The sequence below is a fragment of the Anas platyrhynchos genome, chromosome 3 (genome assembly GCF_047663525.1).
Source record: "Anas platyrhynchos isolate ZD024472 breed Pekin duck chromosome 3, IASCAAS_PekinDuck_T2T, whole genome shotgun sequence".
Lineage (NCBI taxonomy): Eukaryota > Metazoa > Chordata > Aves > Anseriformes > Anatidae > Anas > Anas platyrhynchos.
In genome coordinates, this window is record NC_092589.1 from 18,500,214 (window position 1) to 18,518,370 (window position 18,157).

At 37.3% G+C, this 18,157-nt stretch overlaps 1 protein-coding gene across 4 annotated transcripts in view; it reads left to right on the forward strand.

The window, feature by feature from the left end:
- Positions 1-18,157, forward strand: part of FBXO11 (F-box protein 11) — a 72,938-nt gene that overhangs the window by 42,004 nt on the left and 12,777 nt on the right. For 3 of the 4 annotated variants that reach the window (XM_038176027.2, XM_005012086.6, XM_072035448.1), the window contains exons 4-11: positions 1,207-1,351; positions 2,656-2,785; positions 3,885-3,968; positions 4,052-4,184; positions 10,198-10,304; positions 10,392-10,503; positions 15,512-15,618; positions 15,705-15,842. In XM_038176027.2, the coding sequence (XP_038031955.1) occupies positions 1,207-1,351; positions 2,656-2,785; positions 3,885-3,968; positions 4,052-4,184; positions 10,198-10,304; positions 10,392-10,503; positions 15,512-15,618; positions 15,705-15,842 (956 nt within the window). The remainder of the gene's footprint in view (positions 1-1,206; positions 1,352-2,655; positions 2,786-3,884; positions 3,969-4,051; positions 4,185-10,197; positions 10,305-10,391; positions 10,504-15,511; positions 15,619-15,704; positions 15,843-18,157) is intronic. The other variant, XM_038176029.2, reaches the window with a different exon arrangement.

The following is an 18,157-nucleotide window of genomic DNA, read 5'->3' on the forward strand; positions in this document are numbered from 1 at the left end:
GTAGGGAATAGCGAGACTTTCCCTTATTCCCATGGATTTTTGTTTGATTAAAGTGGTGGGTGCATATTCAGAGCTTATGACTGTAAGTCATGTTCCTATAAAGACCAGCAATCAGTACACTGTATAAATTATCCTAGCATCTCAGAGGAAATCAATATTTGTGAATCACTTGCTGCACCATTGTATGAATGTTACCCAAAGAACAAGTTTAGGGGAAGTCACAGGAGAGTCAGTAATATTTCATCATTTCTACTAAATGGTCTGACCACAGATGTGAGTATAACACCCAGGAGGGAACGGGGACAGACACACAACAAAAACACACAAGTGTGCTGCAGCTTTAATCAGTTCTCTGATAGTCCATAGCTTCTGGTAATGTGGTCTGTAAACCACAGCTTAACATCTCTGCTGAAGCCACAGTCCTGGCCCTTACAGTTCATGTATTCTCTCCCTTCTAGCTGGAAATAACTGAGCTGTTCATGCTGCTTTACCCGTGGAAGGCTTGAGGCTTACCTTGTGTGGTGTCTTGTTTTGTTTGGGGTGGGGTAGGTAGATAAATATTTTTGGAAACCATTTTCCAGAATCTCACTCAAAAGTTGAAGTGACCATGAGACAGAAGGCCTGCTACTCGTCTTCCTGTAATACTCAAAACCGTTGTATTGCTCCCTTGGTTCAGATGTTCTAGGAAAAAAATTAATAATGCAAGGAGCATTACATGGATATAATTGCATTATGAATGTAGCAGGAGCTTTTAATGCCACACATAGAAATCTAAAATTTGGAAGCTGTTCTGTATGGCTTTGCCTGAGAAAAGATACTAAAGACAACAACCAAATAAGCAACCTTTGCAAATAGAACATCCCTGTAGTAAGGATACCTGCCACAGAAGGTCCTCATGAGAACGCAAACTGTATAGATGGGCTTTTCTGTATAAACTGTCATGTGTGGCAATAGTAATAATAGATACAGTGGCTCTTGGTTCGTGAAACATGGTTAGTAGCTGGTTTTTGTCAGTCTGTAACTTCTGCGTGACTCCAGTGTCAGCCGTTTACCTCTTTCTGTCCTTGGATTTAGATGAGGGGTATTTAAAATCTGAGACTTTGGAATTCTCATTGGGAATGTTGCAAATGGCAAGCTGGTGATTTATTTTGATTAGAATTTGGGCTGGTTAAATATGTCAGTCTCACATAGATTACTGTTTAATAGCAGCACCTGCAGAACAGTATCTTCAGGAAAAGTTGCCAGATGAAGTGGTTCTAAAGATCTTCTCCTACCTGCTGGAGCAGGATCTCTGCAGAGCAGCTTGTGTGTGTAAACGCTTCAGTGAGCTGGCTAATGATCCAATTTTGTGGTAAGTGAAAATGCTATTCCTCATTATCTAGAGAAAACATAAGATGTGCTTCATGAGATGCCATTACAATAGAAAAATTGAAATGTTAGTTAGGAGTTGCAATTAGTTGAATTAAAACAAATTGTATTTCAATATATCTCATTTACACAAGTATCATTTGTTACCTACCAATATCTGTGTGTGTTAAACATTAAAACTTCTGATGATCTAGTAGTATAGACAGTAGTTGGCTGTTGGCTGCTTTAGAATTCAGTGAGGTATTCCTTCAGTAGCCACTCCTTCCCTTTAACCTTGTTCAGGTTTCTGTGGGAATTCTGCCTGACTCAAAAAAGAAAATTAATGTCTTGATGTTAAGTGTTAGCTTGTCTAGCGTTAGATACTTTTATTTGGTTTTGTTTTCATTTTTTATTGTTTATTGCTTAGATACTGAAGTTGTTTTCCCACATATGAATTCGTCCCAGCCCTGGGTTATTGAGAGGTTGAATAAATGGGTTCTAAATTAACATTATTTGTAAGGGAAAGTAACATGCTTCACATACTAGTGTTTGGTCTCGGTTTTTGTTTTTCTGTTTAGTTTTGGATAAAGATTAGGACTAAGAGAACAAAGCTTGAGTATGACATCACAAAAGTGATGGTTTTTTTTCTGTCCCAAAGACAATTTTGGGGGTGTCGTGTTAGCTGAGTTAAAATTTCTAAGATTTGATGTCATCTTCTAAAACTAAATATCAGCAGGCTTAGACACTGCAATTGTTTGTATTCTGGCATTAATCAAAATAATCCAATTGTTGTGTTTGGAGTGCTATTTTCTTTTTAAATCAGTGCAATCTGTTCGTTGATGGAATTTCTTTTGAAATACAGTGCATCATTGGTTTTCTTTGAATGTGTTTTGCAGCTTTTTTTTATCAAGGTGAGGATGAATTGGTAGCACACTTTGTCTTAAGTTTTGTAATTCTTACTATGCTAGCTTTCATATGCTAAAACACTTTTGCAGTTCATGCACAAATAGATTCTAATTCCAAAAACAGTGTGGCTAACTAAGATTTCTCCCTGAATTGAAATTACAAGTTGAGAAACATGTTCGTTTGGGTTCTGAAACACATTTCAAAAACTATTTTACAGAAACACAAAAGCCAGTCCAACAGAGAAACTGTTTTGAAAGTGTTTTGAAGTGTTTGTAACTGATTGTGGTCAAATTTACTGTCATTGACCATATTAAACAATTCTAATTTTCTGTGTGGTATATTAAAATGGGAGAGTTATGAGTAGTACACTAATTTTCTTTCCTGATTCACACTTCTACTCAGGAAAAGACTGTATATGGAAGTATTTGAGTACACACGTCCAATGATGCATCCTGAAGCTGGTAAATTTTATCAGATTAATCCAGAAGAATATGAACATCCAAATCCCTGGAAGGAAAGCTTTCAGCAACTGGTAACAGTAGTATTAATTTCTATTCCAATTTCAAGATGGTGTATAAAAGCAAAAACTTACTTCTGAAATATAGCTGATTATATAGTAATGACTTATTTTTTTGAGTTTAAAGTAAGGTTTTTTTGAAGTTAAAGTAAATGAGCTGATGAGATTAAGGAGTTGGGTAGAGATCTCTCTACTGTTACGCAATAGGGAAATATCTAAAGTTATTTCCTTTTCTGAGGCACACGTTAGAGAAAAATCATGCTTAAGTGGAATGTTTGAGCATCCAGCTCTTTTGGGTTTTGTTCATGTATTGCATCAATGAAATTCTGTGGAAGAGATTGTCACGGTCTGTGGCTCGCAAATAAACTCCAAGTATATTGTTGTCATCATGTATATTTTTAAGCCTGTGTGCATGCTGGTTATGAGATTCAGATGCTTCTTCCACTAGTAGACTGAGCAGTACGTTATTAACATCACTTGGGCTTAAATGGTGATTTACAGCTGACGTGACTGGAGCTAAACAGATTACCTTTAAGGCATGTGATTGAACCTCTAATCCAAAATATCAAAATACTATAAGAATGGCTTATATTTGAAAAATGTAGGAAATGGAAATAAAATATTAAAGCGAGTCTGTTACACAATGCAGTGTACATTGGTTAATGAAGCGCTAAAACTTGTTGAAGACAAACTTGGTATCTGAATCAGAGCCGCATGTATACAGGAGTATTTTTTCCTCACCACGTAAGTGCGGTTTGTTCTGTGGCAAGCAGCTAGAAAATCAAAAGATGGAAATTTGTGGAGTAAATAAGGTACGTGAAGAGCTTACTGACAAATTTCAGTTACTTCACATGCCTCTGGCTGTGTAAGTGAGTTAGTTGATCACTCTTTTAAGACACAGACTTTGTTTTTGATGCTGCCACTTTCAATTGGGTGCCCTAATGTAGGAGGTCAAATATGACCCTTAGTTCCCAGAAGTAACCATTATCAGCAAATGGCTTGTTAATTAGGGGATTAGTGGATCCTTTGTCTGTATGTACATGCAGGTGTGACTGGCTTTGCATTCAGATCCACCAATCTGCAAGCTTACCATGAACTATTTTGCCTGTTTCAGTACAAAGGAGCACATGTAAAGCCAGGTTTTGCTGAACACTTCTACAGTAATCCTGCAAGATATAAAGGAAGAGAAAATATGTTGGTAAGTTTCTAAAGCAGTTATTCTTAAGAATATTTGTATGCCTTTTTATGGATAGCTTTCTAAACTTCTTACTCTTCTTCTAGTATTACGATACCATTGAGGACGCTCTTGGTGGAGTTCAAGAAGCTCATTTTGATGGACTTATCTTTGTTCACTCTGGTATATATACTGATGAATGGATATATATAGAATCTCCAATCACCATGATCGGTGCAGGTATTTAAACTGAAAACATCTTTGTCTCAAAGCATGACTTGTGTTCACTACCACCTTTATTACAAAGATATTTTTGTGTATTAAATATCTGGTATAAATGCCAGTTTGTCTTCATGAGCATAATGAATAAATACTTTATGTACTAGTGTCACTAACAAAAAAATGGCTGATGCTTTGGACTGAAGTACTATTATCTGCTTGTTAGTTCTTGGAATAACTTATTTATCTGTTTTATTTCATCAGGAGGAAAAAAATTGAATTTGTCAGGAAGTATATTTGGTTATGACTACAGTTGAAATTTTCAGTTAGTTCTTATGAAATTTGTTTTTATATCTTATCTCCTGAGTAGAATCCAGTAGTGGGAGCAAGACCAAATTAGTATCTGTCCTATTTTCTTAAGCATCGTAACTCCATCTTGAGTTAGGAAATAAGAACATCTAGCAGAAAGGTTCTGAGACTAGAGGTTTTTGTTTTGTTCATTTCTCAGCTGTTTCTCTAAAGAAGAATTCTGTATGGAGTAGTAAACAAACTCTTCCCTATTCTAGAAGTCTTATGTAGCTAATATAAAACAATACACATGTCCGCAAATTGCGTTGCTAAATTAGCAATTTGCTTCTCCTGTCCTTATTGTCAGAATGCTAATCCTGAGTAGTACAACAGAGTGATAAGAACTTAAATTCTCTTTATCTGGTACAGACCTCATTTAAGAGATCTTCAGTGCCTTTGCTTCTACAGTGACCATAAGTCAATTGCCAGCTATGGCTTTTTTTTTTTTTTTTTTTTTGAGATAAAAGTGATACTGCCTTTTTTCCTGACCAGAAAAGTCCCTCCTTTTCAGGTATTTTTGTTATGTATACCAGTTGTTTTGTTCTTGAGTGAACCTCTTTCTGGCACTTCTTGCCTGGCTTTTGCTGTCTTGGAGAGAGAAATGCTTTGACCAACTGAGTAAGATTAAGACTTAACACTACAACAAAACTTGTCCATGCAAATCTGCAAGGTGCAGCTGAATTAGTTTGTTGGTTCAGGACTGCCCTTCAGTACTAACCTCCTGAACTTCTCCACTTTCGGTGCTCTGGTTTGTGTTGTGGAGAGATTTTAGAGCACTAATGAGATTTCTTTTGGATGAGGCTGATGTAAGACATGTTCTTGGTATATACTTGCTGCGCTCCAGTAGTCAGTGTGCATTCGATCAAAGGGACCAAGCTGTGACTAACCTAAAGTCAGTCTTATCTTCCCTCACTGTCCTGCAACAGGCACGGTGTGGGTGCCTGCTCCTCAGTACTACTGGTTTAACTCTCTAGGTTCCACTACCGTTGTGCTGCAGTGCTCATCTAACGCAGCCATAGCTGTGGACCAATATCAAAATACTGACCTGGGCTTCTGTTTCAGTTAAGGGATGGTAGTTACTGGTACAAATAGGGCAAGAGTCTTTCAGTGTTTAAAATCCAGAAAAAAAAATGGATCAGTACCATTCAAAGATACAAAATATCTCAGTTGCTTCCTTCATGAAATTTGAAAGGACATCTCTGATACCTGGTTGAACTTCTGCATACCCTCAAGTTTACCCTCTGCTTCAGTAATTCCCTTCCACTGCAATTAACCTGTTACTCAGAAAACAATAATTTTAACTGCAGTTCTTTAAAAGCAAGGGATTTGCACTGTGTTTTTGTAATAGAATAGCTGTCTTGAGGAACAAAATCTCTAAGAGTAAACCAGAAACGTGAGATGTATTTGTTTCAGTTTCTGGCACTGTCTCTTCACTTCCTCAGACTTTCTGCACTGAATGGTCAGTAAGATTATAGAGGGATTCAATTTTAACATGTCTGAAAAGAAAACAAAGCGAACCACTAAGCCTTGGAAAACTACCTCTTCTCACTTGCGTATGCCTTTCAGAATGGTGCAATTAAGACAGCACCAAATCTCTTTGCAATTCTGCTCAATTTTAACACTTGCTTCCGTGGACTTCTGAAGAAGCACAGAATTACTAGAAAAGCAGCTTTACTACATACTTCAAGCTTTCAAGGTTTTTTTCTTTCCCAAATAAGAAAAAAATTTTTACAGAATAATGCCTGGTATTCTATGCTTGCTGTTCTGTTTAATTTTGGTGTTTTAAATTTGTTAAATCTAGGGGAAAGAGTCTGGTTCAGAAGGAAGCCTGTAGGGCTATTACTGTAGTTGCAGAATCATAGTATATGCTGACTTACAAAGGACCCACAAGGTTCATGGAGTCCAACTCCTGGCTCCACACAGGAACTACCCTACCTATAAATTTAACCATGTCTCTAAGTCTTGTCCAAACACTTGTAATCAGACAGGCTTGGTGCTGTGACCACTTCTCTTGACCTGCTAGCAGTGATGCTTACTGCATTTCCAGAACATGGTTGGCCTTTTTGGCTGCCAGGGCACACTGTTCACTCATAGACATCTTGCCATCAACTAAAACTATCCAGATCCCTTTCTGTGGGGCTGCTTTATAGCCTCTTGTTCCCCAGCCTGTATGTATATCCAGAACTGCCCCATCCCAAATGCAGAATCTGACTTGATCTTGTTAAACTTCACGAGGTGTGATTTTTCTTCTCAGAGCAGTCAGGCACTGGAACAGGTTGCCCAGGGAGGTGTCACTGTCGCCGTCCCTGGGGATGTTCAAGGAAAGGTTGGATGTGGTACTTAGGGACATGTTTTAGTGGTTGATACTGGTCAAAAGGGGATGGTTGGACCAGATGATCTTGAAGGTCTTTTCTAACTTTAATGATTCTGTGATTGCTCAGCCTTTCAATTCTTCAAGATCTGTCTGCAAGGCCTCTCTATACTCAAAGGAGTCAACACCTCTTCCTAATCTAGCATCATCTGCAAGCTGAGTTTGTGTTTGAGCCCTGCATACAAATCATTTTTTTTCTAAATGAAGCCTTGAAGAGAACTGGCTATAAAATAGAGCCCTGGGGAACCCCACTGGTGACTGGCCACCAGCCTAACATAACCCCCTTTACTATATCAATTTGAGCCCAACCCATATTATGCACTTGTCTAGCTGTGTGCCGCATGTCTTGTCCGGAAGGATACTGTGAGAGACAGTATCCAAAGCTTTGAAATCCAAAAGAAAAATATCCCATCTGCTGGTTTCCCTTGATCAACTAGGTAAATAACCTTGTTGTAAAGGAAATTAACTTACTAGTAATGGCAGTTTATGTGAACTCACAAGTAGGAGACAAGAGTAGACCTTCTCTTAGAAAATCGATGGGTCCAGTTCAGTGGACAAACATCTATGAACTTCTTAAAAATAAACTCTATTTTCCAGGTTTGGAGGGTAAAACAAGTGGTGGAGCAGGGAGTCAGGTATATGCAGGAGTACAGGTCTTCCATGAAGTGCTCATCTCACTCAAGATGAGAAACATCTTGTCTTAACTGTTTCAGCAGTTGTACAGACAGGTATCTTGATCTGACAGTCTTCACTATATATGTTTTTCTGTATTGTGGGAGACACAGCTTTCATTTTTTTCCTTTATTTTCCACTTCACTTACATAATATGCAAGGAAGTGAAAAATGGATTATCAAAGGATTTTTTCCAATCATGAAAAAGCAGTAGTGACAATAATAAAAATGATTATAATATTAAGGGTAGCAGAATCTAAAATAGTGTAGACTGTCATAATTAGATCCTTCCTGTGTTCAAGAACAAACTTCAGTATGACTGACCTCTTCTTTAGATACCTGTTCTGTATCTTTGAATTGAAAATATTTTAGCCAAGTTTAGAGCTGTGTTCTTTTCATAGATTTTGTATGCTGCAAGATCTGAAAGGATCTCAGCATCTTTTGTGTGATGTGATTGAACAGGGTCATAACAATTACTTCATGTAGAATCTAGCATGTTTTTTTTTCCTATTAATGTACTGAAAACTTCCTTTTTCTTTTTTTTCAGAATCTTAGAATTCTGAGGCAACATCCAATTAATTCGTTTAGGCAGCCTCTTATCATAGGCTTTGTGTTAAATTATTTTTAAATCATCGCATTTTGGTCCTTGAATTGAGAACCAACTCTGATCTTGTGGGGTATTGTCTCCATCAGATGATGGCAAAATAGAACTCTTAAGAGAAATGTTGATTATAACACTTGAGGCACTTTCTTTTTCCATTCTTTTTTTGGTTTCTCTCTTGTCAAGTGTTCAAAGCCAAAAGTTGAAATGGAGATGTTTTTTGAATAATTCTTTTGCAAAGATGTTGCAGAGTATTTCTTTGATGCATTTAGAGTACAATCAGTCCTTGAACATGTCCCTTTCCCTTTACGGTCTTTTCCTGGTGGGGCATCTAAATGCACTGGTTTTACTAATTGGGATGTTCCATACTAAACATTTTGGGACCACCCAAACTCAGACCTGTAAGTTCTCTTTTGTGCTAAGAGGAAGGAGATACCTGTAGGGTGACCGCAAGCAAGAGCATGGCAAGCACTTCCAAACACAATTCCACAGGTCTGTCTGCTTTGTTTAGGTAGTGCTTCAGAGCATCCACAGTACAAATCCTCCTTGCTCCCTGGGATTGATCACAATTCTGATGTTGGTTTGTGGCTCTTATATTCTGCCATGGACCACACTTAATTTTGTAGTTTGGCTGCAGTACAGTGGGGCCATTCTTTCTCAGGTGCTGAAGTGTACTAATGTATATATGTCAGTGCATTTGTGTGATGGAGAAAAACAGCTAAGAGAAATGTGAACAGGTCACAGCGAAGTATTTTGTGTGACAACGCACAACCTCTTTTAGGTATTGGCTATTGCTAAGTGCATAGTGGTACAAAGAGAGAGATTAGATTGCCTTCAAACATTTGCAGTTCTGCAGTAGTGAAAACAGGTCTGGCTTTTAAGTAGTAAGAACAAGCTGGGTAATTATGTAAATATTGCTTCATTCTGACTGGCACCTTTCTGCCTGAGTGCTAAAGAACAGGACATACCACTTGTCTGTACCTGGTGTCAACAGGCAACAGAAAAAGATATGCTGGTGAGAAATGCTGTGAATAGGCTCTTCAGTAAAATGCAGAATTTAGGGCAAATATCTGTCACATTTGCATCTCTCTTGTTCCAGAGTTGCAATTCCAAATCATTCCCATAGCTTGCTCTAATATGTAAAACTTCCATGTTTGCATTTCATGTATGAAGGAAGGTTTCTGGTTTGCATATTTCATGTGCAGATTTGAATTGGACAAACTCTTGCTTGTGAATGAGTATCATTGAATTTATGCCACTGTAAGACTGTTAACTTGTGCTCCCTCTGCTGGCTTTTTTAATACCAATGTAAACATTATTTTCCCTACAGATTAAGGATAAAGAATATAGCACAGCCTTGCTTTTTCAGATTCCAGATTGTGGGAAACTGTAAATGAACTATTTTGAAAAATTCTCTATGTTTTCAGAAGTAGAGTTCAGTCTAGTTATGTGAGATTTTCTTGTAAATGAAGAAACAATTTAAACATTGAATCTTACATTTGAGAGGCATTGAGGGGTCACGTGTAGGTCATGAGCAGCTTACTAAGTAGATGCTTAAATTGGTTCAAATTAGTGGTGGAATGTATGTATTTAGCTTTAATAAAAGTTCAGAATACCAAACTAAATTGTATTTCGTAACAGAATTACAGTGCATCTAGACTGGAATCCAGGTGTGTTGAACTGTTTCTTCAGTTTGTATTCAGAAAACACGTTGGTATTTTGTAGCTAGTGTCTTTTTGTTCTTGTACAGGTCTTCAGTTTGTGGTTTTCCATTTTCCTATAAATTCTAATAAACTAAAGTCAGAAAAATAAGCTCTCTACAAGAGAAGATTTTCTCATGTTATTAAATAATAAAATGGTACGAGATCATTTGAGAATAGTTTCTTCATTCTTTGAAATTCACTGTTGTCAAGGTCTTCTGACATCAAGATTTTTGTGCCGTGAATCATGTTAATTTTCTTTTGTTGTGGCTTTGAATAGAATTCTGTAGAATTCATTTTCACTGACATACACTAAAATGTAAACTTCTTAATGTTTTACAGCTCCTGGAAAAGTAGCAGATAAAGTTATAATAGAAAACACTAGAGATTCCACCTTCGTTTTTATGGAGGGTTCTGAAGATGCCTATGTTGGATATATGACAATCAGGGTAAGAATGTCAAATTTGAGTGGAGCTTTTAATAATTTCTTTTCAATACCTGAGCCAATAAATAATATATTTGTTTTTCTTTTTCAGTTCAATCCTGATGACAAATCTGCTCAGCACCACAATGCACACCACTGCTTAGAGATTACCGTGAATTGCAGTCCAATTATAGATCACTGTATTATTCGAAGTACTTGTACGGGTTAGTGGGCTTTTTATTGTTCGAAATTACCACTGTTTAAAGTTGACTAGTCTAACCTGTGTGCGCAGAAGGGGTACACAAACTGTGATCCATATTGCCATATTTTTTTATACACGTGTTTAATACGGGTCTGAAAACCTTATTTGCCTTGAAACGGCATCATTCTGGTGATTTACTGGTGTCTTAAGACCTTTGTGATGACACATGCTTTGTTTTCTGTTTGAGTCAGTTTGGACTCACTGGGCAGTTTAAAGCCTGAGAAATGACAGTGTTCTTACATAAAACTTAGTTGTTTCTGATATGCATAGTTATAGCTGACAGGAGATGACATTTGAAGGGGGCATACATGGGACTTTACATCAGGTTCACTGCAGTATGCAGTATTGGGATTTGATGGCATTGAAACAGTCATGAGCTGTAACTACTGTGCTTAAGTTTCTTGACAGGAGTAGAAGGGATTTGACATAAGCATGAGTTGCTAGCTGTACTGACAGAAGAAATACACTGTGGAAGGTTGACACTCATTTCAGCATCAGATAATGAGAAATTTATACCACCTGATTTGAGAAATAACAGTAGTTTAGATTCTGGAAAAAAGGGTCAGAGGCAGTGGAGGTCTGAGAAGATGGATGTCAGTTTGTAGTCACGGGACAAGAGACATGACAGTTCACGATGACAAGACATGGTAACGTCTATGCGTTTGGAAAAAAGCAGATAAAACGGAATTGGAGCATCAGGAAGAAGAGGTGCAGGAGAACTAAGATACTGAGTCTTTGCATGGAAATCACGATACAAACTTACAGCTAGTGAAATGGAATAGATCTACGCAGCAGGCTGTGCATAATAGTTGCTCAGCTCAACATAAAGGCAGGGAAGCAAGGAGATCTTCAACTAGACACAAAACTAGCCTTTTCTGGTACAATCAGAAGGAAAATCTACTGGGAACTGATGAGGAGAGCAGAAGGGAAGGATTCCTTGTACATGCCTTGTAGAGGAAGACAAGCTCTTTCGTGGAGGTTACAGGCTGCAAAATCCTACTGCATTTATGGTCAAGACAGCTCTATGCTTTGCATCATCTGTTTTACTGGAGACAGATCAGCTAGTATGTGAAAGTATTAAAGAAGAATGAAGGACAGCTAGCTATTCAAAGCATCTTTATTCTTTTATTTTACTTTTTGTATCTTAAGTATTGAGAGAGCTGAAGTAAACAAAACAAATTTATTCTTTTAAGTTTCTCTATACCAATATTGGGTACTCTGATAATGAATGAGAGGAATTATCCTAATTTCTTGGACCACATTCAACGTGTTTAGAGAAGTAGTTTGAAGAACTGCATGGCTTTGTATTTAACGGAACATGCTTTTATATAAGCCAGTAGGTCTTGATATTCTTGTGAAAAATGTTTATTAAATTTAAGATTTAATTTTTATGACCACTGTTTATTATAACAAACTTTTTGGTAATTTTGGTCTACTGCCCTCTTCAACCCTCTGGACTTCTGAATTTTTGTTGCATTGTATTTTTGCTTCTCTGCTCCAAAGTTAACGTTTCTGGTCAATTTTGGAGGCTGTGGGCAGGCTTATACTGTCAACACTTATCGATTATTAATTTTTATTGACTTTTTAATCCTACCAAGCCTTGCTATAATCTACTCAGGAAATATTGTGTGTGTGCAAAAAAAAAAGTGGCAGTCTGCCAAAAAAGCCATTTACTGTTTCCAAGTCAATGGCATCTCTGAAATATTGATCCATAAACATTCAGAATCTCTCTCCTAGTACATGCTTGATGCCCTTTCTGTAGATCTAATTGTGTTAAAGCCTGTTTCTAGATTGTTATATTGTTACATGTTAAATTCTTTATGTAATATGTGAAGATGGGAGCTGTGTAAGTGATTTCAGCTGGAGGTCTCTTACTGCCAGTCCAAAGTATCTTTGAAATTTTAAAATAAAGTTTAAATGGGAAGATCCTGAGTCTAGATATTCTGTTGCATCCATTGCAGAAGAAATCTGGATTAGTTTTCATCTTGATAAAACCAAAAGTTGATGGCAATATGCCTCGTTTATTCTGTTAAGTAATGTTTTTGTGTGCAATCATGATATTCTAAGTTAAAAACAAAATAAAAAAAGCCTAAACTAGTAAGATATGCTTGGTCCTTCTAAAGAACCAATTTCACCCAATCAATAAGTCCAGTGAAGTGAGTCAGAATTGAAGATTGCTTTTATAATCAAAATGTGATAGAGGTATGCTTTTAGGACATCTTACTGGGTTCCCCCAAACGCACAATTCCTTAATGTCATGCAAGAGGTAGAGGAAAAGGAGTGAAAACAATTAGGAGATGCAAGAAAGGAGAAATTATTAGCAGTTAATATACATTGGAATCAACTAGGAATTGTAAGAAACTGGGAAATTCTTCCCCTCAACAAAATAGTAGCCCTTCAAAAATGTCCTGTTGTCTTCCCCTTAGAGAAACAAAAACAAAACTAAAAAACAAGATGAGAAATTATTCCGAAGGACCAGCAATTGTGCCCTAACTTGGAAAGCAGATTTCTAGCAATGATGCTGATCTGTCATAGATACGGAAGAATATTTGAGAAGTGTTGTGTAATTTTTGTTCTATATTTAATGAGAATAGGTAGGAATGATAAATGTGCTCATACCCTAGAGGAATAATGAGATATGTTCTACTCTGACAGTAACCATGGATGAGGTTAAACAGCTGTAAAAACAGCCATTCTAAAATCATACAAGAGTTTAAAGAACGGGCCAAGAAATCTTCTGAACTCCTGTTAGGTATAAGCAGTAACTTGAAGCCTGGATTGGGTGGCAAATGGGGGTGGGTGGGTGAGAGGGGGGGTACTGACACTAAACAGGAGGAAATACAGCAATGCAATCCTACTTACTGATCATGGATAGAACAAAGAGACAATGAATGCAGGTGGATGGTCAGTCTATAATTGAAACAAATATAATTACAGATAATGTAAATGGCTGCCTTATACCGTTAGCATTTTTGAAGACTTTGACTAAGAGAAGGTAGCAGTCCCAATATAAACTATGTAGATGCCTCAAAGACACTCAACTTTATCTTGCACTGCTTTAAAGCATCTGAATTCCACAGAACTAACATAGCACACATTGAAGAAATTATAATTACCCATGAGTTATTTTTAAGATTTTGTGGCTTTTTCAAAGTTGGCTTCTTGACTTCAAGCCACTCTAATGTTATCAATGACTTGCAGAGAGGATATAAAACGTGTACTGATGAAGTTTGTAGATGATTTAGGGTGTTATAAATAACCAGGAGGATGTGTTGCCGTGCACTTCTTGTAACATGGGCTTTCAAACAGTATTCACATGAATGCAGGAAAGTGCAAAGTAACTGGGAAATAAGAACAGCCTGTTGTATGCAAGTGATAAACCTCTATCCTGGGAAGCTGTGTTCCTGGGAAAAGCTTTATAGAGTCACTGTAGGTAAACAGCTAAATATTCACCCACGTGTAGCTGAGAGGTCCAAAGAACTAAGGTTAGTTAGGTATGGAGAAATATTGAGAGGAAACAGCTTGGATAGTGCCCATCTTCAGTCCTGGTTCAGGTCAATCCTCTTCTTGCTGGTGCTCATGGCAGCATGTTGAAAATTTAGAAACGGGTCAACAAAAAGTCCTAAAGGATAAAGCAGAAGAACTCATTTATCATGAAATGCATAACGATCACAAACTGCTACTTCTGCAAGGAGCAGACTGAAGGAATAGGTCGTTTGCACTAAAATACACATGCCTTAGTTTTCTGTGTACAACGTATCTGTACCCAATATTTGGATACTGAAACTGGGACAATTCAGATTAAAAACTGAAGTGTAAATTCACAGGGTAACAAATGTGTAACAAGCTCTAACAAGCTTTAGGAGGTTTCTCAGTTGTTGAAAACCTTCAAATCAAAACTAAATGCATCTGAAAGATATGTGCTGACATTCCAGCTACTAGAATCGAAGCAGGAATTAACCCGGGGAGTTGTTGCAGTCTGTATTATTCATATGGTCAGATCAGACAACCAGAATGATTTCTTCAGGATTTTACAAAAGCAGCTCCCTGAATGAGTCTATGAATTATTAAGGACTAGTCTTTGTGGTATGCTTGAAGTAATACGAAAGCTTACTAATAGGGCATGTACTGGCTTGCTTATTTAGTGGTGTTTAATTGAAGGGAAGGTGTGTGGTATGTAGGCCAGATATGTCGAGAAGAAATGTTACCCTTCTGAAATCGCTGTGAATCTGCCATGGACTTTAGTAGGAGCAGAATTGCATGTTTTCATCCCTCGTGGAAATGAGGGGATTGAGCTGGTCTGATGAGGTCCCAAGCAGCTTTGAGTCCCCTAGCTGCCTGAAGAGTTTGTTTTCTGGGTAATAAATAGCGTGGTAGGTAAAATAACCCAAGGAGCTGCAGCAAGGAGCGTTGTAACTCAGCTGGGAAGAGATGCATGGATTGCTGGGGTGTAGCTCTGTGCACTGCCTTGTGCTGCTGGTGCTGCTCATTTTGAGTTAAACAGGGTGTTTCTGTATGCTACAGCGTTGTTAGTCGTTTGGGCTTTGGAAGTATTGGGTTCCGAAGTTTTAAATGGAATTAAAAGAAGGCAGGAGTTACCAAAGAATTTTATTACATTTCTTGTGTCTTTTTGTTGTAAACGGTGTATAGTGGGCTGGCTGTGGGGAAACAAATGGGAACTTTCATGAGCCTGAGTTATTACAGAAACTGTTATCTATTCTGGCAGTCATACACAGCTGCATGACCTTGGAAAAGTGATTTTAAAAAGCAGCTCCTGCCTCAGATTTTTCTATCTACAAAACGATGACGCAGGTGTTTTTCCACCAGCGGCTTGCAGTGCTTTGGCACTGCGCATGGCAGATCTTTTTGAAATATCAGTTCACGCTAACTTTTCTTGCAAGACTTGTGCCAGGCTATTTATAGATAACGCTGTGCTTTGGAGCTATGGTAACTGTACTGTTTTCTTGCAGTTGGCTCTGCAGTATGTGTCAGTGGCCAGGGAGCTTGTCCTACTATCAAACACTGTAACATCAGCGACTGTGAAAACGTTGGACTTTATATTACAGACCATGCACAGGTATTTTCTATATCTATTTTATTAACTTTGATAAAAATTGTTTACTGTTTACGTTTCCCATCTTAATTTACTTTTCTATTTTCCAGGGAATATATGAGGACAACGAGATCTCCAACAATGCATTAGCAGGAATTTGGGTTAAAAACCATGGAAATCCCATTATCAGACGGAATCACATTCATCATGGACGTGATGTTGGCGTTTTCACTTTTGACCATGGCATGGTAACGTTTATTTTCTTCTTCTTTCGAAGAAAGGTAGATGATGTTGCGTAGCTGAAGTCTTCAGACTTCACTCATTATTAAAGAAATATTTTTTTTAAACATGCTTTTACATGTGAATAGTTATTTAAAAATATGCCTACTGCTGCTTCTTTTGCTCTTTCATGGCCAATTTCATTTTAAAGATAGTTTTAGCTGAGAGATTTAAGTACTTTTTGCAGTTGATTGGCAGCCTCTTATATTGAATTATGATGAAGTGATAAAATATCTCTTGAAGTAGGGTATAAATGGTAGGCTTACATTTACACTATCACTTTGTTCTTTTTCTTTCAAAATAGAACAAAACTAAGTTTTTTTTTTCTGGTAGGATTATGTACCTTTAGGTGGTAGAAGATGTGAAATAAAACACTGTGTGGACACTTAACCAGACCTATTTTAATGTACATCACTGAAACAGAGTATGCCCAGCTTCTCTGGAAACAAGACTCATTTTAGCATGGACTTAGTTGTCGAATTTTATCACAAAATTTTACTTCAGAATTTGTGCATTCTTTCATAAAAACGTTTCTGTGGGATGAAGGTGATATATTCTATGTGCATATAAACTAATATGTAATGAGCATGCATATTCCTTGAAATAGAAAGCAGAATGGATTTTTGCCATTCAAATAAAAGATTATTTGCTCATTTGATTTTGGCAAAATACTCTGCAAGTCTTCCAAACAGTGCCAAATCATTGTTTTTCCTGCTTGAATGCTGAACTCCTAGTCCCGTCCCCCCCAAGCTGACAAAAACAGCAGGATTTTTTTCTGGTCACTTTTTGTTATAATTATGAGCACAAATGTGAATTGCACATTAAAAGTACAGAATGTGAATCAAGTACAGTGAACTAAATGTCAGACTAAATGAGCTAAATGAGGGCTACTGAGGTTAATGCTGCTTGCTTTCAGATCAAGTGGTGTTAAAAAAAAAAAGATTCCTTTTTACTGTCACATTAGTAGCACAGAATTTGATTATCTTGTTGTAGGAGTTGTATACTGCTTGTAGGGATTTGTAGAGAACGATAAACTACATAGGCAGTTGCTTAGGGCTTCCTTTTTTAAAGGTGCTGTAGATAAACAGCAGCTGTCGTCATGAAAGCCTCCTTTTAACAGACTTGATTTCAGCACACCGTTGAAGAAGGTCAGCCAAACCCAGTGCACGTGTTACGTACCATCAGATAGTACCGCGTCTTCCCTTCCATACATTTTGTTCTTAGCCTTGCTACCTGACACAGTGCTTGGCTGGTTGTGACTAAATATGTTAGGCTTCTTTTCTGGTGAGAAGACCGTAATTATTTAGCGTGTTCTATCAACTGATATTCTGTTAGATAACAGAGTAGATAGTCTGTTATTGTTCGTAAGTAAATGTCTGTTATCATCTAAGTTGTAATTTTGCTGGTAGATCTTAGTTTCCAAGAAAGATAATACTTGTAAAAATGCACGCATTGAACACTAATGGCTTTGACTAAGAAAGATGAGTCCCGAGTCGTATTAATACAAACATAACTTGTGTGTATTCTGGACTTCTGTTTTCTCGTTTCATTTTCTCACTCATCTTATGCCCTTCAGAACTACCATTCCTGCCATATGCTCCATGTATTTCATCTTATTATCATACTCTCCTCCCAGATTTAGTATGTTCAGTTACCTAACTGCATTACTTAATAATTTCTAAGTTATACTCTCTCAGTGTTTGCTCCAAACAACAGCCCAACATTTAAAAGTAATCTTATTCCTAAATTAAATGTATTAATTCAGGTACTAAATTGCTTTAACTTTTCTGCTGAACTTTTTACATGAGATTTTTCTACAATTTGTGTGTTGGGAGTGTTGGTATAGGTAGAGATCTAGATACCTAGCTAGAGAGCTAGGTATCAGATTCCTATTGAAAAAAATAAGGCCTTTATTTTGGGAAATGGATGTCCATATTTTCTATAAATACTAAATGCAACTATGGTAAACACAACATAGTGAACTTCCCAAAAAATCCATGATATTTTATCATGGGAAAGAGGAAGAAGAGAAGCAGTTGCCTTTAGAAGACCCATATTTTGATCCCCAAGTGTGTCTACGCCCACCAAATTGTGGGTCTTTCTTCCTTTAGTTAGGGTATCTTCCTGCCTTTGTAAGGACTTGCTGTGTTGCTTTAATTCTAGCTCAGGCTTGGTTGGGTTTTTGATGAGAATTATGTCTGGAGGTAGTACTAACAGAAGATGCACTGTGTATAGAAACTACCGATGCTTTTTTTCTTTCCACCAAGTTGTTGGGGAAGCAGGA